General features: G+C 43.4%; 1 protein-coding gene across 3 annotated transcripts in view; it reads right to left on the reverse strand.

Moving 5' to 3' along the window:
• The window catches only part of LOC108936599 (IQ motif and SEC7 domain-containing protein 3-like), a 101,875-nt gene that overhangs the window by 40,692 nt on the left and 33,188 nt on the right, over positions 1-27,995 (reverse strand). The window contains exon 1 of one of the 3 annotated variants that reach the window (XM_029248844.1): positions 8,576-8,802. The exons of 1 other annotated variant lie outside the window; for it this stretch is intronic. In XM_029248844.1, coding sequence (XP_029104677.1) covers positions 8,576-8,665 — 90 coding nt within the window. In that variant the 5' untranslated portion in view covers positions 8,666-8,802. Of the gene's footprint in view, positions 1-8,575; positions 8,806-27,995 lie in introns of those variants that run through there. One more of the 3 variants, XM_018756079.2, reaches the window with a different exon arrangement.

Here is a 27,995-nt window from a genome sequence, read left to right on the forward strand (position 1 = left end):
AAAAAGATTAATCAGGTACAATAACCAAATAATGAGAATGAATTCATAATATATAGAATATTTTTTTGCTATAGAATCAGCTTTGGAGAAATAAGATGGCTATATCCGTTCCTTTGCCTGTTTGTTGAGGAGTGAAGTAACCCTAACCCTAACCCTCGCTCATTGGTCCTAGTAACAGCTGCAAAACGGGCTTTGGTTATATGCATTCTATATTTTCACATTCCAATACTTTGACCTCTTCACTGGCAAAAACATCAGTTGTGCACAACAAACACCTGAAGATGTTTAGCTATAAACAAAAACATCTTAAAAACCATCTAGAAGTGGCCTTGCACAGTATATAGCAGCTATTCTGCCTTTTCTCTTTGGCGATCTAGCCTGCTGATCTATGAAGTCTCATGTATTTTGCAAAGGAGAATTTCCATTAAATGTGAATTCCCTTCATCGGGCCGCATTGTACGGAGGCTACATGTCAGTCACTGCTGGAGTCATGAAATGTTTATATGTTTCCTCACACAGCAGTCCAGAAAGGAGCCTGTATTCCAGTTGTTATCATTTTAAAGAGTTCGAATTTTGGCTGTTGCCTAATGTCCATTCCAGTGTGTATTCTGTTCTCTTTCTGATGCATTTTTACAATAATATAACTAAAAACTCCTCTTGGAGGACAGGAATGACATCTGCTGTTGTTTTGCACTCTATGTCAGCTCAGGGTAACTGTCCATTTGGCTTCTTCAATAAGTGTGAAGGAAGTCTAGCATTAAATAGGTAATAAATGAATTATTAATAAGTAATATGTGCCCTTAATCTGTCTATTGCCGAACATAGCCACTGACATACTGTGTGCTTCACTTGACATTGCTCTTACTTGCGCACTTACCTGTACACCGCACTATGACAATTTGTTTATGAAAACTTGTTAAAATAAATAAAATTTAACTGATTAATATGTGACTATAACTCCAGAAATTTAAGACAAAAATTGGCCAGCTTCAGTTAATTAATTAATTTGTTGTTACTCTGATGGGGGCGTGATGGAGAGGTGGGTTTAGCCTGTGCCCGCTCTCTGGTGGGTCTGGGGTTCGAGTCCTGCTTGGGGTGCCTTGCAGCAGACTGGCATCCCATCCTGGGTGTGTCCCCTCCCCCTCCAGCCTTACGCCCTGTGTTGACGGGTTAGGCTCCAGTTCACCGCGACCCCGCTTGGGACAAGCAGTTTCAGACAGTGTGTGTGTGTGTTGTTACCCTGCACAAGGTTGTTGTGACTTAGAACCCCAGAAGCATAGGTTGTCACATAAGGTAGACTCTGGATGGGATGCCGGTGCATTGCTTGGGAAATCACACACACTTGTTCACTCGCACATACACTCACTATGAGAAAAGAATCTCCAAATCACCTAAGACACGTCTTTGGAGAAAATGCAAACTCCACGTAGAATGAGATGGATTCAAACCCAGATCCGAACATACAGCACAGGAGCTGTGAAAACACCAGGACTTGCAGCTGCACCACCATGCTGACCTAACGTACTTCTTTTGCAAGTTAATTCACTGTACGGGGTGAATGTAGAGTTATGAACATTACAGAGAAATGTAAAGAAGATCTGGCACATCCTCAGGACCACTTTCTGGATTGTTGGGGTTATTACACTGTTGCTGCAGCGGGGAAAGGCGCTGACTGAAAGCTCACTGACATTTCTTGAACTCCCCATGTAAGGGAATTTGTTGGATTATGATTTATGAGTTAATCAAGGGGGCATGGTAAAGCAGCAGCACTCTGTAAACACATTAGCGGCATTGAACTGTTCGAATGTTTTGAAAGATCAAATATTTAGATTGCACTTAGAGTGAAATCTAAAGAGGTTTTGGAGAGTTAAAAAAATTAGAGGGTAGAAATAAGGCTTTTCAGCGTTGTAACTTGAGATGCTTCTCGAGGGTATATGAGGAGGGCGTGGAAGGAGGGCAGTGTAATTTTATCAACCCTAAACGATAAGCCCACATCCAGGTACCGGTTCCGCCGAAACAGAACAAGGAATTAGCATAAGCAAAGAGTAAGCAAAAACATTACCGGGTTAAATACTCATGAGAATGGCCAAATGTGATACAATCCCTGCCATTCCAGTTTAAAAATTTTGCCATGAGCAGAGGCCATTTTAAGCGTTGTTTTAAATGATACTGAAAGTTGCTCGTCAGCTGGATTCAGATTCGATTTCACAGGCTTCCGCCAAAGAAGTTAGTCACTCCGAGAAAATTAAAGCTGAACGAATAGGAAATTTCATTTGAGAAAAGCGAACACCGAAATCTGAACTTTCTAACCTACATCATATCCGCCTTGTGAATTTATTACTTTCGTCTCGATTTTGCAAGCATATTTTCCGACGTTTGCCAGCCCCCGTGCTTCAAATACGAGGTTCATTACAAAGATTATCTGCAAGTAAATGGGATGATATGCAGCTTTAACTGTATTTAGAATATAATGTAAAATACTGAGGGATTTTCAACTGGATGCTAAATGAAGAGCAGATGTTTTGCTGTCTTACCTTCTTCGCTATGGATTTTCCAGAGACAGTGAACGGACCAATTTAGGTCCAGTTATGACACTGTCAGCATACACAAATGCACACAGACACACACACACACACACACACACACACACATACACACATACACACATACATATCTCTATATGTTTGTTTTAGGATATCGGTTAGATGTACAGATAGGGTTGCGGTAAGAGTACAGGTAGAGCTTAGGACTAAGGCTGGGATTACAGGTATGGGTTAGGGTTAGTGCTACTTTGGATTAGTTTGGATAGAAAGCCAGGCCAGGTATGGAAGATGGCAAAGAGAGAGAGAGAGAGAGAAACAGAGTGTGAGAGTCACGCTGCTCCATCCGAAGATGCGACTTCTCCTATTAACCGACTGTCGATTCTCCTTCTGATCACCTCGTTGGACATCGGCAGGGAGATCACTTGGCAGACGCCGTGGACACCACATTGTAATGACCCAGGGATGCTCTGAGCATCTCACAAATGGGAACAGTGCCCTGTCTCAGCAGATGGTCAAGCCGGCAGCCAACACGTCCCTGCAATTCTGTAGCGTAAATAATGGAAAACTGAGATAGACGGTACCCAGGCAGCGCAAACAGACTGCGGTCCAGGCGGTACAGACTGGTCAACACTGACCTGGAAGCACAGTCATCTTACATCCCTGTAGGATTCAGAGATCAAAGCGAGAAACAGCAAAGTCAGGGACGTCTTTTCAGCAGAAACGACGCGGAGTCGATGAAACACAATGGAACTAAAGGTCAACCCCTGTTTATTGCAAACATTTCTTTTTATTAGCTTATCAACCCTGAATTCTTCCCGGTGATCGCAAGAGACCGCAAATGCCCTTTTCCCTTCTTCATACTCATCTGTAATACATTGCTAGAATTTCTGTAAATGTCAAAACAGAGGTTGGCAGAGAAGCCTTTGGCATTAAATGGTAACTAAGTGAGCATTCTGATGTGGTTGCCAAGGTATTCTTCGAATGAGATAAACAACACAGAAACAGCCTGGGACACTATATTAATAATATTTGTACATAACACTGACATCCATGATACCAGATGCTGCTCTTCTTGCAAATTAATGACCAGTTCACCCATAATGAATTATAGTATATCTGAGTGACCAGGGGCAGGATACTATGAAACATCCTAAATTAAAAGTCTAAGAAATCCTACCTATAATGCTCTGCACTTAAAGCCCATTGGTTATGTTCTAAGAGGTAAATCATTGAACTGTGTATATTCCTTAATAAGCAGACCCAAAATTCTGAATAAACCTGTACTTTTTGGGCAAAATGGTTTTATTGAATACGCTTCTAATTGTTTGGTAAAGTCAAACCCTAACACTAACCCTAAATGTATCTGATTATTATCCTTGACTGTATCTGAGCTTTTCTTAACATGAAGTGTATGAAATGCACAGTATGTAATGTGATCAGATGAAATATAAAGCCCCATACAGTTTTAGTGAACACACAAATGGAAGGCAAAATAAAACTGTATGCAGCTCATTATAAAGCATGCCATTTAAAAAAAATATTAATTTTTAAGATATATTTTCATATTGGGGGTGCGGTGGTGCAGTGGGTTGGACCACAGTCCTGCTCTCCGGTGGGTCTGGGGTTCGAGTCCCGCTTGGGGTGCCTTGCGACGGACTGGCATCCCGTCCTGGGTGTGTCCCCTCCCCCTCCGGCCTTACGCCCTGTGTTACCGGGTAGGCTCCTGTTCCCCGTGACCCTGTATGGGATGAGCGGTTCAGAAAATGTGTGTGTGTGTGTGTGTATTTTCATATTCTTCTTCGAACTGATTTATAATAATGACCTTGACTGACACATCCAACAGAAACAAATTCTAAACACTGAAATCACAGGACACCCGCTCACGAGTGACAGCGCAGATGGAAAAACTGTTTCATGTTCAGTCATCTGGAGGATAAATTCTGTACATATTAAGGAGACTCAATTAACTGATAATTTTTTTTTATGACTGGTGTGAGAATGAAGCGCAGCTGATCAAGTGCAAATGCAGCGGAAATTATATTACACCCTCACCGCAGCAAAACATAAAAGAACGCTCACGGTATCTGGGTAAAATAAGCACAATAGATGTAATTAACAGTGTAAAAACCAAATGTGTCTGAAAACAAATAAACTTGGCAGATACCAGTTCTGATCTAGCAATACTGAAGAGAAGCGAGATACAATTTTTAGAAATATGCAAATATTTGAAAATGACCCGAAAATAAGAACACGCATAACATTTGTAAAGGAATGTAAATATATCATATTCCAAATAAAATACATTGCAGAACATTTTAGAACACAATACCCATCAAGTGTTTTAGGGCTATTTACACAAATGGTAGGTCTAAATATGCATGTACAACTAAAACAAATGTTTTAAAAATAAACTGTGTTTTGCATTAAATTACATCTTGCTGCATATGCGTATTCATGAGTCTCATCACCTTATCAAAGCCCATTTAATGAGGTAGAGAGGAGCTGATTAGAGATGCCAGCGATAAAAAGAGGAAGAATCTCGTCTGAAAAGCGCAGACGCTAACATCCACCATCACGGGGACAGGGCAGATCCAGACGACCACATGAGATTGTGATGTTCATCACGCTCAAAGGAGTCACATGCTGTGTAACACATGACTGTGTGTTTGAGAGAGGCTAAGACAGCTTCTCTGAGGCTCCCACCACCAACCATAGAACGTGTTCTGGAATCCCTTGAAAGCAGCTAAAGCAACTGGAGGACAGCAAAATGCACAGAAACACGTGCATAAGTATGATTGATAATGCAATAATCTCATGGCAGGCTTGTACACAATGCAGCCTAAGGGATTTTAGTTTCTGCTTCATGCCCTCACCATGTAATGATAAATTCAGCTTAATCACGATGAAAATGAACGCAACGCAGAAGTGGTTTGTCAGTGAGAGGGTATCTAAGGTCATCTGCATCTGTATTAGTGTGTGATGTGCTTTTCTGTTCTGCGGTGACCATTCTGGATCTGTACGTTCACCATAAATCCACTCAATGAAGACGTATGGGCATAATTAGCAAACTGCCTGGTGACAATGGCCATGACACCGAGTAAGGGTCGATAAGAGCAGATAGCATGGGATGGCTATGGTGATTTGCTTCATGGGAGAGACTACACGGAAATAAGGGGGAGCAAAATTCAGCAAAGGGAAATAAAACAGAAGGGAAATAATAATTCTTTACCTATTGTAGGTTTTCGTAAAATCTAGCACTTTACGAAACTGAAGTAACCCATCGGAATCTTATGATACTGAACCAACAGAAAAATAAAGGACTAAAGGGCACTACTATTGTGTTTCTTAATCTTCGTTTTCGAGCTCCAGCAGTTCAGAACTGGGTTGGTGAATTCATTTAACATAACTTCCATGTTTTTTTTTTTTACCGGAAAGTTCTTGCCAAAAGTTAACAAAAGCAAAATGGCATCTCAGTGTGGATAACCATGACAATAATTGCAAAGTGGACTCATTAGCACCGTAATTGAACCCCCCCCCTTGATTTTTTGTCAGAAACACAAAGCGTATTAATACAACACATGACAATGGAGACCGATTTGAAGAAAAAAAACCAATAAATTCTGCTTGATTTCACTGTTTTACATGAAGATGGTGGCACAGTTTGCAAGTATGTCTCTGAAACAGAGATGCAGAATAAGGTGTCCTCTGGAGAGCTTGAACATGACACATAACTTGCATCTCTGCTCATGCCACACAGTGCCACATTTTCTCTATGATGCACCTCCACACACATCCATTAGACTCTCCAATGGAATTTTTTTTTAGAATCCAATAAAGTTCAGCGGAAGACCGAACAAGTGATTGTATTTTATTCTGAAAGCCCCCGAACGGGCATAAATATCAAACTACGCCATTCGATTACAGCATGAGTGAATTTATTATAAAGCCTAATGAAACATTAGTTACCAGTCTTTAATGAAGAATATTGGATACATAATGTATTTTGATGCTGAAACCACTGCAGTAAAACTACATTAATAACTCACAATAAACTGGGTTTTCGACTCTGACATGATCATTTTGGCAATAGTCTGGGAACATGTCAATGAAGCAGCCAAGTGTATACCTGAATCTGTGGAATGGAAGCACATGTGCTATATGCTTTATTAGACAAAAGCTCCATAGGGTGGATTGAATGTGCCGCGCTGACCCAGGATCTGCAAAAAACTTAATGCTTTATGCAATGGCAATGAACTCTGAGCCATAAATAGTTAGGGTTAAAGACTTGCCATTGGACGTTGAATTCTTAAAGCAAGTGCTAGTGGATCAAAGTTTGCAGATGCACACTTACACACAGCTGAACAGCCTGGTCTGTGATAGAAAAACCAATTATTCCTTCTCTCTGGGTAATTGCCAGGGTAAAGGACTCACCTCACATTAAAGGCACCTGTCATATTAACTTAAAAGTCATTGGCTGTCCTAATCACCTCCTCTGAAATTCAATGTCCATGTCACTTGCTTCAGCTTCAAAGTCATCTGGCTTCTACCGAGCTGTTTTCTTGCTTTACCTGCACTAGCAAGACCGAGAGATCCTACATATGTCTGGCTCAGTGATTCAAGTCTCAACGGCTGGGACTGAACCTATTTAATCAGTACAAGGTGGCGAGACTGCAGGTGATTGGTAAGAGAGCTATCTATTCCAGTGCAAGCTTCTAGGATGAGGAGCAAGAACAAGGTGATTGCCAGTTGTGGACTTGGCTGACCCTATCATAGTGAACCATGAGAACCAGCAGAGAAGAGGTGGGGATTTCAGCCATTTCCGTAACTCCCTAGTATGTGTGGAATAAGACTTCATGGTGTGCAAATGAGAAGTCAACATCTCCCTCAGAACCATGTAAACACACATAAACAGGATGGAGTTTCTTCATGCGAAGGCCAGTGAGGACCATGACACTACATTTACTGTCTAGCATTTTAGACATCTGATGGGCACGAAGGTTATCTGACCACACATCTCCCATGCTTTTGTGGAATCCAAGGAATCATCATACATAGGACCGCTCAAAGAACTCAGGTCAAAAAATAGTCCACTTGAAACTCACTAACAACTATCCCAAGACCAACACAATGTCAAAATTGTCACCAAAAGCAACTTCTGCAATCACACACTTTCACCATGTACACAGGTTGTTCCAAAGAAGCCAAGATGTCAATATCGTCAAAGTCATTCAGTCTGTCAAGCAAAGGTCTTATTGCATTGATTTTTGAGGGGTGTCCTGAGAATCTTTCCAAAGCCTTTATTTCTACAGCAGTCTTCTGACACGAAGAAACTAAAATAAAAGAATGAAGGAACCGGTATCTCCAGCCAAAAGCAAGGATGAAGGCTGAAGAGAGGAAAGATTCCAGTCTGAGACTGAAAAGTGAAAAGTGAGCTGAAATCATACAATAACAATATTAGCAGTTGCTGTTACCATGGCAATGCATCATCTTTCAGCCTCATTTGAGCCAGCTGAGCAAGACAGCATATTTGAGGTTATTCCCAAGCCTCTCAGAATTGTGTGCAAGTTGTGTGCAAAACAAAAAAAAAAAAAAGCAGAGGACAAGCAACTTGATTTTTCTACCTTTTTTCAAATCAAAGTTACACATCAGCTCGAATCCCTATAGCGTGAGAGCAATCTAAAAGTAGCAAATAGCACGATAAAACAGAGCTGGTAACTGCCACGAATGGGGGGGGGGGGGCGCGCGAAACAGACTACATTTCGAAAGAGACACTGCAGACTTCCAGGGGACCCCTGTCCGTTTAAAAAACACAGATTTGCAGTGATGGCTGTCGGGGGCCTCAGGGAACAGCACATAGAGAACTAGCTCACAGTCAGCATGATCAGGGTCCCAGCTATGTCTGCTCAAAGCCCCTGTCCTCTGTGTGACTCTGTCAGGGCTGGCATGTTTCCACCATCCTGACTGCACATGCCCCTGTCCCATCATGGGGGGGGAGAGTGGACCTTGAGCACCCCGCGCCGAGTGCCCCCTACCTGCTTGTTTTTGAGGTCGAGCGAGAGCTCGTAGTCGGAAGTGGAGGAGTGGGAGCAAGCGCCGGCCCCCTTGCTCCGCGGCACTCTCATGGGAGAGGCGGTGTGGTGCAGGCTGGCTTTCTGCCCCGCGCCCCCCCGGGCCCCTGCGCCCTCCTCCTCCTCCTTCTCCGTTCCGCTGGGCGTGGCCCCCGCACCATCCTGTGCCTCCCCCTTGCCCTCGGGCTCCCCCGCTTCCCCCGGGGCACAGCTCGGCGGGTGGGCGTCGCTGTGAAAAGGAGAAAACTCAGTGTGAGGCTGCATCCTCCAACCTCTGTCCCCCTTGCGCTCTGTCACCTAGGGGCAGTGGCTGGCTGTAAATGGGGCTGTCGGGTGCCGTGCGTGACCTTGTTTGTGTGTCTGCGTGTGTAGGCGGTGTGGGGGAGGCGTGCCAATAATTTTCAGCCTTCCTCTTGTGCATGTGCAAACACGACAGGGCATTCAGAGCGTCAGAGCGCATGGACGACGGCGACACCACACAGTGGATGTGACAGCAGACGTCCGACACTCATCCGCGAAACACTCACGCGCTGTGGGCTTCAGGACACATGGGAGCGAGCAGGCAAAGGCTGCTGCTGGACTGAACCGTGCCCTGGGTCATCACCAAGGGTGCCCTGCTCCCATATTTCTCCTCCTGGTTCTACGCAGCTGTGATGGCAGAAGAGGACCAGAGCGCCTAAATGTCAAGTGAAAATGAATGTGGGACTGCTGAGCTCTTCAATTACAGCACAGGTACTGTACTGCTGTGATTTCCTGAGCGTCTTTGTCAAAGGCCCTCCTGGCTTAATGGCAGCTGACTTCAGCTGAGCACGTCTGCCTGATGTCGATTCACCTCTTAAATTCTCGAGCAAAGTAAACTAGACTTTAGCACATACAGTCTGAATGGTATTGTACATTTTTCAAGCTCTCCAGGCATTTACTTTGAATCCTTAGAAACCACACTTACAGTTTTTGGTTCTTCCAGTGCTCACAAAATTAAGGATTCTTTAAGCATGGAAGTCCAGCCGGAGAACCCGCATACAATCTAAACTATACGTAACTGGCGGCATTTCTTGAAGTCTTGAGACCAGCATGTTTTCATGGCCTGTCTCGGGTCCCATCTCGTCTTTCTACTCATGGTTAGCACTCATACATAGACCAAATTCTTAGCATATTGCTTATTAGCCACATCCTTGTAAAGCTAATCTTGGGTTAAAAATGCATAGGACTCAGACATCCACTGAAGTAATGTATTCTTGGATTATGTGTTTAAATTTGTCTAGGTGAGTTCCATTTCATTGTGGGTTTTGGGTTGCTTTTCTCCAGTTTTGTGCTTGCCTGAAGACTTGGTATCAATTAACTGGATGGCTCAGCTGTTTATCATTATTAGATGAGCTATGACATCTTCTTAGAAGTTTCCTTTGCCCCAATTGTCCTTTTTATGTTCTTCAGAGTATGAGCTATCTTATTTTTCTCTCTGATGGCATCCAGTAATCTGCAGTTGGATTCCCTTTCCTGGTCTGGTGGTGTCTGGAGGTGGAAAGACTTTGAATGAAGTGTGGATCTTGTACTCCCAGTCTGGTGATCTCTGGCGATGGAGAGAATTTGCATGTGGTGTGGATCTACTACTCCCAGTCTAGTGGTCTTTGGGGATTGAGAGACTTTACATGGGAGTGGATTTCCTACTCCCAACCGGGTAGTCTCTTGGGATGGAAAGACTTTGCATGGAGGGAGAATCTCCCCTCCCAGTCTTGTGTCATCTCCTTTAGCATGTATCATCTTGGGATGCAATTAGATGTCTGACAAAGACGGGGGATTGGGGGGTGGTACAGTCAGCAATGCCATGAGATTACATGGGTTCAGAGACTCAAAGGGGACCGCACAGCTTTGAAGAAGCTCTTGAATAAACAGCCTAATCAGCCTGAAATTAAATTAGGGCAATCTTGTATCTCATGAAAATATCATCACTGTTGAAACAGGAAAGGCTACCTAAGGTGTTAAAGTTGAGGTTTCAAATATGGTTGTTACTGTTAATATCATTGTGCTATTCAACATTCCACAGCAGTATTGGTGCTGATCAAAATGTTGAATTATTTAACATTTTGATATAAAACATAATGCAATATACTCTAAAAGAGCAGCACAAGGATCAGATCTGCAGATCTGATGCTAGACAGAGTTTAAGAATAAACGGGTAAGCTTATGCGAAAGGGCTTCTCCTAAATCTTCCACAAAAGGTCTTCATACATAGATGTAGGTTGATGCCAAGCCTCCAGGACTGCAGCAGCTTTTCTCTGGAGCTAATCCTCAGCAGAAAGGCTTGGAGTTGGCTCAGAGGGATGGAACAGATCACATGGAAATTGAGCAAAGTAGGAGGGCTGCCTGCTAAATTCTTCATCTCCAGATGTCCTGTGCAAAGGCGAGTGGCAGAAGAGCTGAAGGACACATTGGACAGTCTTCTCATCCCCAAAATGGAGCTGAGCTGCAAGGATGAATCTAAGGTTTCGGTTTTTCCTGATTAACTATGATGGCAAGGACAATGTGGGCAGCAGCCACTAGGCCAAGTCCTTTTACTCCTTCGAAGAGGCTTATTCCCAACTTTTCCAAACTTTTCTTCTAAGACATTTAGGCCACACATCTTGCTGAAGGAACACAAGGTGTTACCCGTTGTCTGTCCAGTCACCCCACAAGGTAAATTTATTCGATTGAAAGTGTACAGGAAATTATTGATTTTCGTTTCATGGGCTGGGGTTCAGGGAATGAGGCTTGCTTCGTTGAGTCGATCACGCTCGTGTCGCAGAAGATTCAACAAAGGTGCCAGAAACCTCAGCGGGGGCAGTTATAAAAGGGGTGTGCTTTGTGATGATAAAATATTTACTCTATCAAAAATAAATTGTATGGGCAACGTCACACTGCAGACACTTTAGAAATGATAATGGGCGTAAACCCTTTGAAAGGGCTCTGCAGATATGTCTGTGCTATTCAGTTCACATTAACTGAGATCTAAAATGAACTTAGTGAGGTTAATAAGAGCTGCAGTACTCACATAATAATGAACTCTAGCAACTACCGACATTTCTAACCGTCATTTTTCGTTGAAGAAATGGAACTCCAACGACTACAAGCAAATTGTTTTTGCCTTGATAAGAAAGGAACGTGCTGGAAATTAAGCTAGATGATTACGACGAGTCAACAGTTGATGTTCCCCCTCTGTTCTGAGCCTTCCTCTTGTGTGTTAAGGAGAGGATCGTCAGCATTGTCCTAAACAGGATGAGGCAGTGTGACTCGAGTCAGCGAGCACAAAATAGGCACATTGCAGCAAGTGTAGGCAGCCTTGAAAATTGAGGCCAGGGGACCCCAAGGGGGGCGGAGTAGATCTGCAAAGTGAGGCAGTCAAGTGTGTGTGTGTGTGTGTGTTGAGTGTGTGTGAGTACATATGTATGATTGGAGCAATATTGAGAATTAAATCAAATTCCTTCCACCGAAAGAACGGCTTGCCATTAGAAGTCTTTCTGCAGGGTACTACTGCTACCTTGATGTGTGCTTTTGTGTGTGTGTGTGTGTGTGTGTGTGTGTGTGTGTGTGTGTGTGTGTGTGTGTGTGTGTGTGTGTGTGTGTGTGTGTGCGTGTGTGTATTAAAATAAGGGGGCCCTATAACCCTAAGAGACACACGGTCTTCCTCTATAGCAAGACAATTTAGTAACGTACTATTCTGTCAGATAAGCATATGTCAAAGTTGTGTGCTTGTCATAACGATCGGTAAATTATTTTTTTTTGCAAAAGCACATTTGAAGACAAGCATATGAAACGGCATGTTGGGCAAGAGTGCTGAGATGTTCACAACTAGCTGCATTCGGGACCGGTAAGTTTAAATTTAAATCTTCGGAGCAAAATAGCAGTTGTAGCCTCGAGCAAGGTGATCAACCTGATTAGTCTACGGCGATTCCCCGGCCGGATCAATGCGTTACATCTTAATCTTTGTGAATTATCTTGCGTAAATGCGCTCCCTAAGCAAGATGAGTAATGTCTGCAAGTCAGAGAGATCAGATTGTTCATACACTTTTAAGGCTGTGAAACACAGGACAACAGAAAACAGAAACACATAAGGCAAAACTGTATACGCCTCGAGGTATACAGTCCAGGAGCCACAGGCGGGCGTGTACATGCAGAGAACGCACAGGGTGATGCTGGTATGCATGCACGCTTACAGAGAGGCGCAGACAGTGTGCGCTGTGAGTGGGGGGGAGGGTGTGGCCTGCCTGGCTGGGGTCACCTTCTTCCCCCACGCCCCAACTCCGACCCCTCTGTCGCTTTGATGGCCACTTCTATCATCAGAACACAGCATGGGGATGAGGCAGCTACGCGTTTAGCTTCCTCTTGTGTCTCTGGCACCAGCAGGCTTCATCTCTACTCTTTGCACCACTGTCATCTATCAATGCTGACCTCTGATCTCGCCCTGTCAACCCTGATCATCAGCACGATTAACGAAAACTCCTCAATGACAAGATCGTTCGAACAGCTGCTCCCCCACATTGGCCACTCCCCCTTTTGCCCATAACTTTCCATCCATCCGCCCTTCAGCACACAGTGTTGTTCACCTGCTCCCTGCCTCTTTCACCATCTCCTTGTGTCAGTCCAGCGCTCTGCTCCCATCTTTCATCGCAGAGCCCAAGCACGTTGCTGCGCCCTCACTTGATGGGGGTGCTGATGGAGGGACGTGACAGGCCAGAGCTGCCATCAGCAAGGGGACCAGCACATTCCTACTGCAGTCAAGAACACCTTCCCCCAAGTGACACCCACTTAATATTGATTTTTTTCACTACCTTCTCATTTCATCATAATCTGGAGAACGAATCTACTGTACACCTTGAACAGAAAAATAAATTATAAGCACGGTCTTTTACAGGCCATGAGATATAAAAGTTGCATTGCTGATGAGAAACTGCGGAGAAAGTCGTTCTATAGATATATAGAATCTACACAGGAAACCTGGCTGATATTTACTGTACATTTACATTGCATTTGGATTTATTCATTTTGCAGATACTTTTCTCCAAAACGACCTGCAACCCAGAGTAAACAAAAGTACATTTCACAATCAAAGAGCCACATGACTTCTTGGCAACGCACATTACACAAGTAGCTGCATATAAAACGGAGTCTGATAGGAGGTATAAAGATGATCAAGGCGATGCTGTGGTGCGCATTTCTGGAGATGTTAATAGGGAAGCTGGTCAGAAAAGCGTCCGCTTTTAAGACCCTGCTTAAATGCTGAAAAGGATTCGGCAGTTCTGAGGGACAGAGGGAACTCAACACACCGCATCAGAGGCTTAACTGAGAACCACGGAGACTGAAATCTGGACTTTTTTTCAGAGGAAAAAACACCTAAAAACAAGAAAAACAGCAGTCTTCTTTACTCCTTCACTCCAAATCAGACTTCACTGCAGAAGTGAGTGATTCCCAAACTTCCTTCCTCTCTTTTCTTCTACTCAGACATGCAGTGTATCTCTTTCTGAGGTTTGGCAAGCTAAGAAGCCAAGATGAGACTTTTTGCTTGTGAGGCACCAAGCCCTAAGTAATAACGTTTCCTTTGGTCTCTTTGGTGAAAGCAACTCCAGTTTGTTCCTATGAAGTGGGATTACACTGCTGGACCCTACTATTAAGACTGTCCATCAGACCTGATCAGAGACATAGCCTTTGGCTAGCTTTTCCCCGTTACACCAGCGTAATTATTAATAATTCATTCAAACGCACAGGTTTACCTCTCCCAGGACCCAGCCTTAAATTACGTGAAATGCACGTCATTCATCAGTTCACACCAATAAAACCAATCTTTAGACGAAGGAGGCAATTAACCCAAAATCCAAGAGCTAATTAACAGTATCGATTGACAAAGAGATGTCACTATGGAAACTGTGTTACCGATGACATCATTTTATGGTGAAAGGGAAGATGTAATGTCTTGCTCTTGGTGTCTCATTTACTATTTTGCCTTAATTGACTGGTTTGCAGTATTAGCTATATATATCTCCCACTCCCCAGGTAAATTATTCATCCGTGCATTGTTTTTCTGCCAGTGTCCTCTGATTGACATCGTTCCTTTAAACAGATTGAATGTGACAGTCAAAGTGGTTTGCACAAGTCATCATTTTTTCACCTTTTCCCTCCCGTCAGGTAAGGTCAAAAAGGTATTCATAGTAAAAAATAGAAACTCTCAGGTTTAGTCATACTCAGAAAAGCAAGAAAAACCCTTTCACGTACATGAGATCACACTGGGCTTAAACACGCAGAGTTCATTTAAAAGCATGCTGATTAATTGTAGGGCACCATTTCTTCTCTATTGAGGAACTGCAGTCATCACCTTTGAGATTCCTTGTCATTCCACCTTCACACCTCACAGCATGTCTCTAAACATAGGCTGGCATATTGTTTTTTTTCACATTTCCTTCCTGTGGTAAATGTTACCCACAATACACAAGCTCACACATAGATGCAAAGCAAGTGACAAAGCTAACTGACACTTTATGTTATGCAACTTCGCGTTTGTTTACCGCTACCAAACACCTTCTTCTCTGAGAAGTGACCGAGTCCTCGGCTGTAGGCGCTGCACCACCGAGGCTCCAGTCCACATCAGTGATCTTCACTTAGCTCTGCTCTCTGAATCTCTCCCCAAGCACCCAAGAGCTCGGCATAGTTCCCTTTGAATTTCCTCTGGACTCAGCGACTCGGCCCATGAAGAAATCATTAATCCATTCATCAAGCAGGACACAAGGAGACGAGTGGAAAGTTATTCTGAATTGATTCCGCACAAATAGGCATTTTTTTCCCGTACGGAGCTGTGAGTAATGTATGGAATTCATTTCGAGGCCTCGCTGCACACGGCGCTTGTCTATTTAGCATTCGACCCTATGCTCGGGCAAGCCACGACTTTGTATGTTTTCGCTTTGCTGTGCTCAAAGTGAGAACAGGATGGCCGCGGCACGGCTTGTAAACGCTGCTGCACGATGGCCAGCGCGTGAGATTTGCGTATGAACAGGAGGACCACCGTCTTCTGTTCTATGCGGAGTACAGATGATGAAGACCACCCTGCCATCAGGGCAGTACCACCCACGTTCTGGCTCCAGCAGAAAAGGCGTTGCATTGCACTTTCTCACCTTGCTGGGAATCCTACCCATTCAGCTCTTTGGCACATTCAAGCCCCTGATATCTGTCACCCATTTCAGCCTTCAGCCAGTCGGAGGTTCACTGAATAGCTGCACAACTCAAGTGAGAATAATTAAGACCCTTTTTTTTTCTCTCTCCTTTAAATCATGCCAGAAAACAGAAAATAGTGACACGTTCTTTTTTGTTCTTTTTTGGACGTCATATGTTTCGTTATTTCCCTGGGGTCACAGATCCAGTGCAGAAAAGACTTTTATCACCGACTGTTGAGTAACGGCAGGAATAAATGGAGCGCAGTTGCGAAGGGAAAACGATTTTGCACACATCTCTTGGGGAAAGGCACGAGAAAAAGCGTTCTACGTCAGAGGGGCCTGAAATGCCATGTGCTCAACAGATGCCTTCATGGCGGGGGATATTATGTTCAAGTGTACCTGCCAACAACTAGGGCATGAGGGGATGAATGAAGGAGACAAAAGTGAGAGTGGCTAAGGCACATCCATCACAGTCTCTCTCCCGCTGAAGCATAACCATTGCACTGCCAACTGCCCTAGGAAGGACAAGGCAATTATGACTTGAATAGATGTGTAACTCTTACTGTGGCTGTGATCCCGAGTTTTGTGTTGGCCAATCAGAGTTCAGTGTTGGTCAATCAGAGTTTAGTTTTGGCCAATCAGAGTTTAGTTTTGGTGATCTGAGTATTTTGTAGACCAATCAGAGTTTAGTATGCGGCCACAGGTGCTTTAATAGTTGGAGTTGTCGCTTCCACTCAAAGGACCCGGGTTTCAATCCCACCTCCCTCTGCAGTGTCGTTGATCAAGGTACTAAAACAAGCAGCTAAAACCCAGCGACATGGGAGGGGTGTGAATGCTGCCTGCGAAGATGCAAAATCCACACACCAGAGATGACCCGATGTGAGTTTAAATCCCATGCAGTCGCTCTGACATGACGTTACGTAGTCAGACGAAGGCGCCATTTAGCAGAAGAAGATGATTTATTTTAAAAAAAAACACCCCTGTGACATGAGACCTGTCTTTAACAACATCTTCCTAATGCAGCGTTACACCTGGTCCTGCTGTCAGTGCACGTCTGTCCTTGCCTCCACTGCCAGAGCTGCTGTCACGCAGACCACTCTGCAAGCGTCTGACCTTGCGAACGTCTGACCAGCTCTGAAGGATGTCGTTGAGACATATTGGGTCCGGCACACATAACACCTGCTCTCCTTCTCCAGCTTTTCTCACAGAGGGGTTTTGGAATCCATACATTTGACACTCCATTGAAATTAGCAATCAATATCCACCAAAAGCCCTTAAACTGATGAAGCTATCGTGTATAACATGGGTTACCGTTCCTGTATGTATAGAATGCGGTAAATAAATATAATAGACAAACTGTAATTCCTCTGCATGGTTTCTTTCTCTTTTCTCACTGCACTCTTCGTGGTTCTGCCTTCTTTGCATTTCCTTTACATATAGTGTTTGTAAGCTTTGGCCAAGAGAATATTGTGCATTGTTCCAATGTACCAAGATGGAAACCATATAAAGGGAATTTGAACAAAAGACTGTTTCCTAGGGCTGCAGTTAACATGCAGCAAGAAACTGGGTAAGAAAATAAAATAAAATAAAATAAAATAAAATAAAAATCTGCACTGAAACCAGCAAGGTCCAACAGTGTGATAGTTAATTTAGCTAATCTGCTCAGTCTGTCTCAGTTTGGTTTTAGCTCGGCACTGAGCAGGGGTAGGGAAAGCGTGGCAGCAGGGACTGACACCCTGATGACAGCTGTTACAGTGGCCTGTGACAGATTGAAATCAAGACGTCCGCACACCTCACTTAATTCCTCAGTGCAAACAGACCGAAAGCAAGCTGATCAAATGTAATCAATTTATTCCACACATAAGCGTGAAGCAAACCCTCTCAAACATCGATCGGCTGATTATTTTATCTTCAAGTTACAATTTATGTCTTTCAGGCTCCTTCGGATTTGGCGATTTAGAATGGAATGCATCTTTTATTTTACCCGATATTCATCCTCACCGACAGCACAAAAAACAGACCGCTCGCATATCAATACCAATTCAGACACAATGCAAATCATTAAGGACTGAAAGAACCGCAAGACCTTCCCATGTTTAGTTTGGCAGCAGAATCTCAGACATTCTTTAAGAAACTTTGACACCTTGCAGGTCAAATCGTTTCCCAACACTTGAATGGTGGAGATATGAGAAATGGGGCGTTGAGGGAATGTGGTGCGTTATAAATGGGGGGAGGAGGTGTGTGTGAGACCTTGGGGGGATGAATGACGTGGTGGGCCTCTGGAGGTGGAGTTCTTCTGCTGCTGTGGGCTGTCAAAGCCAAATCAAATGGCACTTTGGGATTTTTTTGTACCATGAATGCAATACACACACACACACACACACAGCCAGGTGGTCAGCTCAAAGCCAGACCACGACAGGTACCAAACCCCTGCTGGCATTATTGTGTTTAAACTCTTTAAAGTCAATGTTCCCTGCCATCCTGCTCCTTCCAACTAGATGCCAACTGGACCTGCGCAGTTCTACAAAAAAATCATCTCCACATCCAAGTACCACAACCAAATAACCCTTGGCTGAACAGCACGGGATGATCCAGAGAGAGGCGTGTCACATACAGCGCTCCAGGGCCCATGAAAACCTTGACCAAATAAATAAATAAAGGCACAGAAAGTGAGCGCAAGCACTCATCAGTGTCACCTTTCCTCACTTCCTTCTGTCCTTGTCTTTGATCCTCCTCTAAGGGGCGCTGTGCCTCCCACTTGGGTAGTGGAACTGTCTGCTCGGTGGCAGAATTTCCGCACATTCTGACCGCCATCCCAGATCACTTCCACCCACCTGGTGTCTGTGTGAAGCCCCTCCTCCTCTTCCTCCTTCTCTGCTTCCTGCCTCTCCCACTGCAGTGCACTGCGGCGCACGACACGCGTGGGCGTGTGCTTCCCTTACCCCTTTCAGTGAGTGCCTCTGCTTTCTCTCGTCCATCTCAGCCCTGCCTCTCACCAGCAAAAGAAACTAAGGAGAATGTTTGCAGTGTGACGGCTGAGTGATATCTGGGGACTGGGGCATCTGGGGTCTCGTTCCAGCAGTGCCACTGTGGCCTGGGACCTTCCGGCCAGAGCACTCAGGTGTATTTCTGCACGCACGTGATGCTGGTATGAGAACCCTGCTGCTCGAATACAGGGACCACAACTCTGAAAAATAAACTCTGCAGGAGACGGGAATGAACTCTGTAGAAAAGAGGAACGAACCCTGTAGGAAAGACGAATGAACTTTGCTGAAAACGTAGAAAATGACTATGTGGAAAAAGGGAATGAACTGCGCGGAAGAGGGGAATGAACTGTGCGGAAAAGGGGGGATGAATTATTTGTAAAATTGGACTAGTCACTAGAAAAAAAAAGAACGAAACCTGCGAAAAGGGAGAATGAACTCTGCAGTTCTGGTGTGTGCGAACGCGGGCAGGACGGCATCGCTAGGTCTCAGCTCAATACATAGTGGATTATCACAGCAGCGTCTGGGGAAAAATTAGCTTGTATAACAAAGGATCGAGCTGCCGAGAGAGATTATAGGGATGGAAACTGCACCATGTCCTGCATTCATTTCTGTGGTGTAAAAACGTCTATAAGAAAAATACTGCTGATAATGACTACAAATACCATTATTATTAACACCAATGTTGTGCCATTATTGTTATTGCTATTTGAGCAAAGTTGCTGTGCTTCTAATTACTGCAAAACTATGTACTGTACTGGTAATAATTTTGTTTGTTCATTGCCTTGCAATAAAAAATCTGTGCCGTGCCCCGAAGGCACCTTGAAAAAGCAAATGCGAGAGAAAGAGAGAAGCAGAGCACAAGAGAGAGTGAGGAAAGTAAAAAGAGTGGCACACTTCTCCGTGGCCCAAATGAGCCTCAGCGCTATGATTTAGTCAGAAGGAATAAACACGTTGCGTTTGTCCACCCAAAATCCCCATGTAAATTATAGGAATATTTATCTTTCAAGTTCAATGCATCATACAAATATGTAATAGATTCCTTCGGTTGAGAGTTTGTTTGGTTATAGATTTATCCCTCTGAGTAGGGAAATCAAGAACTAATTTAAACGTGACCTCCTGCCTAAGGATGGAAAAGGCAGCTTCTGTGGTATTGGGAGGCATCTGGAAGATCTGCTGTGCAATTACAGTGGCCAGCTGGCAGAGAATTTAATTACCCCCTTTGACCAGTGCCTCTGACCCGTGAGCAGTGCTGGCCAGTAGTGAGCGAAGCCAGGCTGGAACCAGAACTGTCAGACTCATGGCTTCTATCTTATTAGCTCATAAATATCGATAACAAATAAATCAAGTTTTTCTATTAGAGAACCAATAATTCTGTTTTTTTTTATTAAAAACACACCTTTCTTAAGAATCTATTAGGGTACCTGAGGTCAACTGAAGTCACAGAAGGGGCACTGCAGGTAGAAATAAAGCCAGAAAAATCCGGAAGAACCTGAAACCCCAGAAGCGGTCTCAACACTCCTCGCGCTGATGGTAACGGTACGCTCCAGGGACAAACAACACTCGCTAGCTGAGAGATGGGTGTGAAAACAACCAGATGATTTTCCCAAGAAACATAACGACACACCATGACACATTTATCCCAAGCTGATGGGCATATGTTCATTGGAGAACTGGCAATATAGGGTGCGTTGACAAACACTGCCCCTTAAACAAGCTCCTTAATTTTGTTTTCGGGAAAAATGTTAAATCTGAGCACCCTTATTATATAACCTCCAAAAAGACAGGCAGGCCAAATAAATGTATAAATAAATAGAGAAAATATATTTTGCTTTGAGACAATTATGGTCCAGGCATGTTTAATTCATGAGTAAGGTAAATTGAGCTATTTTAAATCACTGCACATTAGACGGCTTTAAGCACGATACTACCTGATCTCCTTGTCAAAATGAATGGGTGAAGGCACCAGTGAACCACCGCTGATAGGGGTACAGTCTCTTCCCCACAGGGCTCAATGAGAAAGGGTACAGTACATTATTAGCTTCATAGATGTACAAACACCTTTTGTACTCAGGTAAAGAAACATCATAATAAGAGGTATGAAATGCCACCTCAGGTAACTGGCAGCTGTGGTGCCTCAAGTGTTTATGTGCAGCACAAGTTCAGGGATCGTGTTATTCCTGATGAACACCTTGTAAGATTAAAATGTTTGCGTGCTTGTCTGTTAGCATCATCCATGCTCCTGGTGCCAACAATACCAGAACACAAGAGTGAATTTTTCCACTATAATCCATGTATCTATTTTATCCATCCAATGCATCCATTCCCAAGAGCCTAAGTTCCTAACAACCCAAAACCAATCCAAGAAAAAATATGCAGGATGTTGATTATGCCATTCACAAGACTCCATTTCATCACAAGGCATTCATGCATGGCATGCATAGTCACTCAAATATATAAGCAATAAGAACATAAGAAAACTGGATTCAATAACAGGATCAATGACTCAATAGATCTATTGACTGTCCATTGAGAAAGTGGACAGGTGGGTATTTTCCAGCAGGGGTTGACACTCCCCAGCTTCCATGGCAAGGGTCCTGGAACCATGGACTAACTCTTCTCGTTGGCAAATTTGAGTAAGCCTGGGAATATGTGAATTCAGTCTGCATGTGTTTTGTGGACTTGTGGAAGGCATAAGACTATGTTGTTAAGCATATGTTCAGGAGATTCCGCAGGAATTACGGTTACTGGGTTAGCTGATGGTTGTTATCCGGTTGCAGTATGAACTCAGTGTGGGTTGTCTCCATATTATCAGCAGCCAGTCAAATCCGTATGATGTGATTGTCAGACTCCACTAAGGATGGGTTTTGTCTCCATGCCTGTTTGTGATTTTCATAAACAGGATATCAAAACTCAGAGGTTTTCCAATGGTGAGACTAAGGGTGGCATCTCTAGTGCTTACATTTGATCTTGACCTTTGGCCTCGTCTATCTGTGACCTTTAGTGTGTCCTCGAGAGGTTTGTTGCCAAATGTGCAAAGGCTGGTGTGAAAATCACCACCTCCAAGTGTAAGTTTATAAAAACAGTGGCTTGCTCTTTACAGGTTGGCATGCAGTGTAGCCCCTAATGGAGTTTAAGCATCTCAAGGTCTTGTTCACAACTGATGGAAAATAGGTGAGGGGGTCCAAAACATGGATTGATGGAGTATAGATACTGAAGCTAGAGCTGAGCCTTTAGACAAAGCTCTTGGCCTACCACCTAACCAACAGCTTCATCCTCACCTATGGTCATGCGCTTTGGGTACTAACAGAAAGAATAATATAATGTCTCAGAGTAGGTCCACATCTCCTCTGGACCAAGAGGAGACAGCTGAGGTGATTCAGGCATGTTGTACGAACCCTGCTGGAATTATACCAGGCACATCTCACTGGGAGAAGACACCAGGGTACACTTAGAGTACATTGGAGGAATTATATCTCTTCATGGCCTGGGAACGTCTGGGGATTCCCTGGAAGGAGCTGCAGAATTAGAGGGGAATGGAAGATTTGGGTCTGTCTGCTCATCCTGATAGTAGCATGAGCCTTTTCAAGACAAGCGGGAGGAAACTCATTGACTGACTGTCCATCAGTGAGTTGTTTCATCAGTGGGTTCTTTCTGCATTCGTGCCTTGATGATCACTTTTCATCTGTCAGTCAGTGTTAATCACTGCCACCTGCCAGATTAGAAACATTCAGCTTGACTGTTTCATGAGCAAAGCTGCCACTGGAGTGAGAGGCTAATTTCACTGTGTGAAATGCACAGACATCCATGTCAGTCAAGATCATGTGATGGTTCCCATGAATGAATGCTTTGGGACAACAAAGCAAGGAAGAGCTTCATAATGAAGGTGCACTGTGGTGACTTGCCACCTGTGCCAAACTGGAGGGGCTGCCCCTGTCTGCTTCTCCATCAGAGAAAACCATTCTTTGAAATGCTTCTTCCATAACTCTACTAACACAATGATCCTTGAAGGATTACAGTGCTTTTTGGGAGTTCCAACAGCCCTTCACATATTTTACTTTACTCTGAGAAGTAGGGATGCTCTGGGACAGCTGGTAGCATAGGGGTTAGCACTACTGCCTTTGGAGCCTAAGGTTTGAGGTTCAATCCCCTCTGGCTGTAGTACTCTTGAGCCAGGAACTTACCCTCAATTGTTCTCGTAAAATTACTCAGCTGTATAAATGGGTAAATAATGATAAGCTGCTTTGGAGAAAAGCATCAGCTAAATGTAATTATTCATATGTTCTCAACTCATTTCAGCCTTGATGTAAACTTTCTTAAATCTTGTTTTTTTTTGTAGCACGATATGACAGTGTCTTAACATGTTATCAAAAGCACGTGGGCAAACAATTCAGTGAATTTTGATTGTTTTCCAGGCAGCAACAGAGGGGTATGTGAAAATTGGTTTCCTCTCTGCAGTGAAATGGAGTCCTGCGAACTGCCCGGGAAGGCCGTCGACATGGACCAAATACAAATCAGCCAGGGAATGAGCACCACATCATCAGCCCACCCACTCTCTTTCCTACAGCAATGCACGGGCAGCCGTCAGGAGTGTGAACCGCCTGATTGACAGTGTGTGCCTGAACATGAGCCATAAATTATTCATAGTGTCCAGGACGCCTGCTTGTCACAACCTTGTCACCAGTGGTGGTGTCACAATCGATACAACAGCGATGAAACTCAACAGCCACAGGCAGTAGACAGACATCAGTTGGTCAAACAGAGAAGGAAAACAGGCAACCTCAGCTAACTGATTATATTTTCAGGTTTGTATTTATACACACAGTTAAATTCAGAGTAAAGAAAGACAGAGAAAATCCGGATGTCGCAGGAAGCCAACCACAGAACAGTAATGAGGAAGTAATATGGAAAAAGGTCGTTGGGTGGTGGTAAAGCGCGCAGAAGAATTAAAATGTGACAATTTTAGAATAATAATTTCAGAAATAAATTGCTTGGTTATATTTATTTTTGAAATTACTTTGAAGTTGTTGATGTTACACTTTTGATTTTGATCACTTCTTTAAAAAATAGGCATTGATTCTACATGCAAAATTGGCCAATTAACGCCGAAGAAAAAATTTCATCTTAAATCCAACCAATTAAAGCATCTAAGGGAAAATTAATTAAAAAAAAATGTCTAGGTGGACTATGGGTGAGGCATTTGAGACAGCCTTTTCCACGATATGAGCAAGCAGTACATGTCCAACAAAAACACCTTCCATGGGTTTTCATTTTTATATAATTATGATCTTCCAGAGAAGTTCAAATCAATTTTTATACTTCAACGAGACACGTTTAATGATAGCTGTGAGCTATCATATTGACCATTTGTCTGAGAATAATTCTGGTTGACCTTTCAGGCTAACTGTAATGTGTCGATCTTTGCAGTTTTCTTTTTTCAGTCTAAATTAAAGGTCAAAGACATTCTGGTGAAGCCAGAAAATGTAGAAATCGCAATGGTAAGTCTATTTTTGATGGAGTGTCCTGTTTGGATCTTGCCTGTAGCACATCAGACCCCTGGTCCTTCCCTGCTTATGGGAATCAGAGACTGTGAGAGATAAGTGGAGTTTGTGTATCGCATCGCAGCCAAGGAGCCAGTGTAAAAATATTATCTCAAACATGTCAGTGCACAGTATATCAGCCTCACCCAAAAGCATAAATAAAACATGTAGCAGCTTTGCGCTACTGGGAACACCCTTCCCTTCTCTTCTCTTCTCTTCTCTTCTCTTCTCTTCTCTTCTCCCCACCCAGACAGCATCCACACAAGCATGGGTCAACGGACAGGATCAAGTCAGAATGAGCTCCATCAGAAACAACATGGCAAGCTGACCCTTTTTGACTGCTGATCCACTGCACACCCGTAACAGAGTACAGCGTGTCGATAAAGTGTTGGTTCCCTCGTCTTGGAAGAAAGTAGCAACTGTAAGCACCGGATCTGAATAGGGCTCATGCCATCTCCAGGAGAAACACTGGATTGTGGGGGCCAGAATGAGGGTAGCAGATAGGTCAGCTTTCACAAAATTGTATGAGGCAGTAGGCAGTGTGGTGGGTGGAACCACCACCACTGGATCTGAACGATCCAATTTAGAGTCCTGCCTCCAGCAGTAGTACCCATGAGCAAGGTACTTATCCTGAAACTGATCCAGTAAAAATTACCCAGGTGTATAAATAGGAAACTCATATTAAATAATTTGATTAATTTGGAGAAGAGTGTGAGATAAATGAATATATGTGAATGTAAAACTGCAAGTGAATGACTTTGTGCTGTAAAACCAGGGTGGCAAACAAGGGTTATCTGAAGTGTTCACCTTGCATTCGTCAGCAAAGTGGCAGGACACTGGTTCAACACTCATTGTCCTTTAAACCCTGCCCTCCCACTGGATGTGTCAGCAGACGATCAGTGGTGCACCCTGTGTCCTTCCTCACCTCAGATCAATCTCCAAATGCTAAAAAGTCAGTCACTGCTGATCTAAGTGAGAAGCAAAATGAGAGCAAAATTGCTGTGGCAGCCTGTTGGTCAACAATTAGCCATCACAGAAATCTGCTTCTCTTAACCACAAAACATAAATTAGTGCTTGCCAACCTCATATCACAACATTGATTACTTCCAGCCTTGAGCTGTGAATACCATAATCAAAGACACATTAATTCTGTTCAGTGCTGGGCTGTAAACACAGATCATCAGCTGCCAGAAGAGAATGAGGTAGGATTGCCTTACAACAGGCCCTGATTGTGCCACACAACCATAGATGCTATTCTAAATCACCACAAGCACCTTAAGGAAAGGCTCCTTTCAGTCCAGGTATTATCCTTTGTTGATTCAGGGGAATGTACATGACATGTTGGTTATTCTGACTCTTAAGGTTCCAAAAAAGTGGGTCTTTGTAAAACTGCATAATAGATTATTATATTACTTTGCAAGCAAATTTCTTTAAGTGTCCATAATTTTAATTTTGAGGGTGGGACTTTTTTAATGCTACCAGAGTAGCATTAAGATAACACACATACACACTGTCTGAAACTGCTTGTCCCACCCGGGGTCATGGGGAGCCAGAGCCTAACCCAGCAACACAGGGCATAAGGCTGGAGGGTGAGGGGACACACCCAGGATGGGGTGCCAGTCTGTCGCAAGGCACCCGAAGCGGGACTCGAACCCCAGACCCACCGGAGAGCAGGACCCGGTCCAACCCACTGCACCACTACACCCCCCTCATTAAGATAATAACAACAATAATAATAATGAGAACACAAATCCTAATCACAAATGTATTGACAAGATGGTAGTTACAAAACACCACAAAATTCTGGTAATTGTGACTGACACCGCAGTGAAAAAATTCTTGCAGAATTATTTATAATACAATTACACTGGAACAGCAGCAAATTAATGCAAAGTGTTTTGTAATAAACACAAAGCAGTTTATTTCTGTTTAACTTCTAACACTGCAGAATTAAACAGACAGAATGTTCTGTTTCCATACATTTCTTGAGGGGTTCTCATGAGAAATTACAAACTTATTTGGCTTAAAGTAAAAACAAACTGAGCTCAAAATGACTTTGATGAGAAACTGTTTGCAAATCTTCAGTAACCTATGAAAATTAACAGTTCTTTTACTATCAGTTTACCACACAGCATTTATATTTATGGTGTACAATCTTTCTTGTGTTAACATTTTCTCCACTTGAATAAGTTGCTCGATTGCTCTTTATATTGACAAATCTTGACAGAAATATTGCGCAGCGAAGTCCTTTGGCTCGTGCCGGCAACTGAATCAGGCACCTTGCTTCTCAGTGGACGACAACACGGGGTTGGGCATCTGAAGCTTAAGTATATTCTGCACGCCATCAGCATGCAGAGAAAGTCTTGGGCACAGGGTAGCTTTCTGAGGAACAACGTGTCATACCTCTGGAGAAACCATTGGCTTTAAAGTCCCATTACACCCACAAAGTTGAGATGCCAAAAACCCACAGGGTTGGCCCATTGCGCGCCAGTGCCTCACAAAGCAGACGCAAGTCTCTGGCCATATGCTGCAAATTGCAGACTCGCCCCCATGGGGAATTACTCATTCAGCTGTTTACACATTCGGCGCCTCCGCCGGGATGGATGAAATAAGTTATATTTGACCGTTCAAATGTGAGAAGTAAAACATCATTCTAAAGAAGAAAATAAAACCTTGAAGGCTTGGAAAAATGGAAATAAAAGCATTAAACTAAACTAATGCATCTATGTAAGCTTAGTTACTAATGTAACTAAACTATGTAATTTTAACTGTTGTGTTGAGGGATTAATTTACTAAGACAAGGTCTGAAGGCTTTATGTGTGGTTAGACTGACTGTGCTGATAGACACGATGTACAGAGCGAAATGACGCTTGTCTTCATTCATTCCTTCGTAAAATATGGTAAAACGACTGTTGGCACCACATCCAATTCATGGCATGTCGAGCCTCGCTCTCGTTTTCACATCCAGCAGTGAGCCCTCATTCTGTCTTCATTAGTATCTACACTACGGTGAGATGGCCTTCATCACATCCGGTAGAGTGAAATGGTCCAAATCTTCATGTCCATCACAACGAGACTGCCCTTGTCTTCATGCCCAAGTTGGAATGGTTCTGATGTTCATGTACTGCCTATTACGTCCACTGGGGCATCTATTTTTTATATCTCTTTTTGTAGATCATCCTGCCCCTGACTGGAAATAGACAGTAGACCTGTCAATCACCTGTGACCCAGGAAGATGAATGTGATTGGCTGGAGAACCAGAGAGGTGGGTCTTCACTTCCTGTGGGATGTGGAAGCTCTCTCTTTAAGCTCTCTCTCTTTGATATCTCTCTTATATCTCCCTGATTTCTCTTTGAACAATGCTCTCATTGTTGGCCTTGACTGTAATTCAGTCAACGATACTTTGCCTCTTTTTTCTATGTTAGTGTTGCTTGCTATTTTGCTCGTTTGTTTTCTTTTTGGATGTGTAAGCACAGAGTAGTTAGTTAAGTTGCTGATCATTTTATCTTGGTGTTGACAGCCTTTTTGTTTCCAAGCTTGCTAGTTAGCTAGACTTCACCAGTTGAAGGATTATACTAGTTAGGTTTATTTTTGTACATCAGGATTTTTATACCGACTTTTTTGTGGTTTCCTTATATATTCCGCTCTTAGGTAAATTGACACACATAAACATTAAATACACTTTCCT

Source organism: Scleropages formosus, chromosome 24 (genome assembly GCF_900964775.1).
Source record: "Scleropages formosus chromosome 24, fSclFor1.1, whole genome shotgun sequence".
In the NCBI taxonomy this organism is placed as follows: domain Eukaryota; kingdom Metazoa; phylum Chordata; class Actinopteri; order Osteoglossiformes; family Osteoglossidae; genus Scleropages; species Scleropages formosus.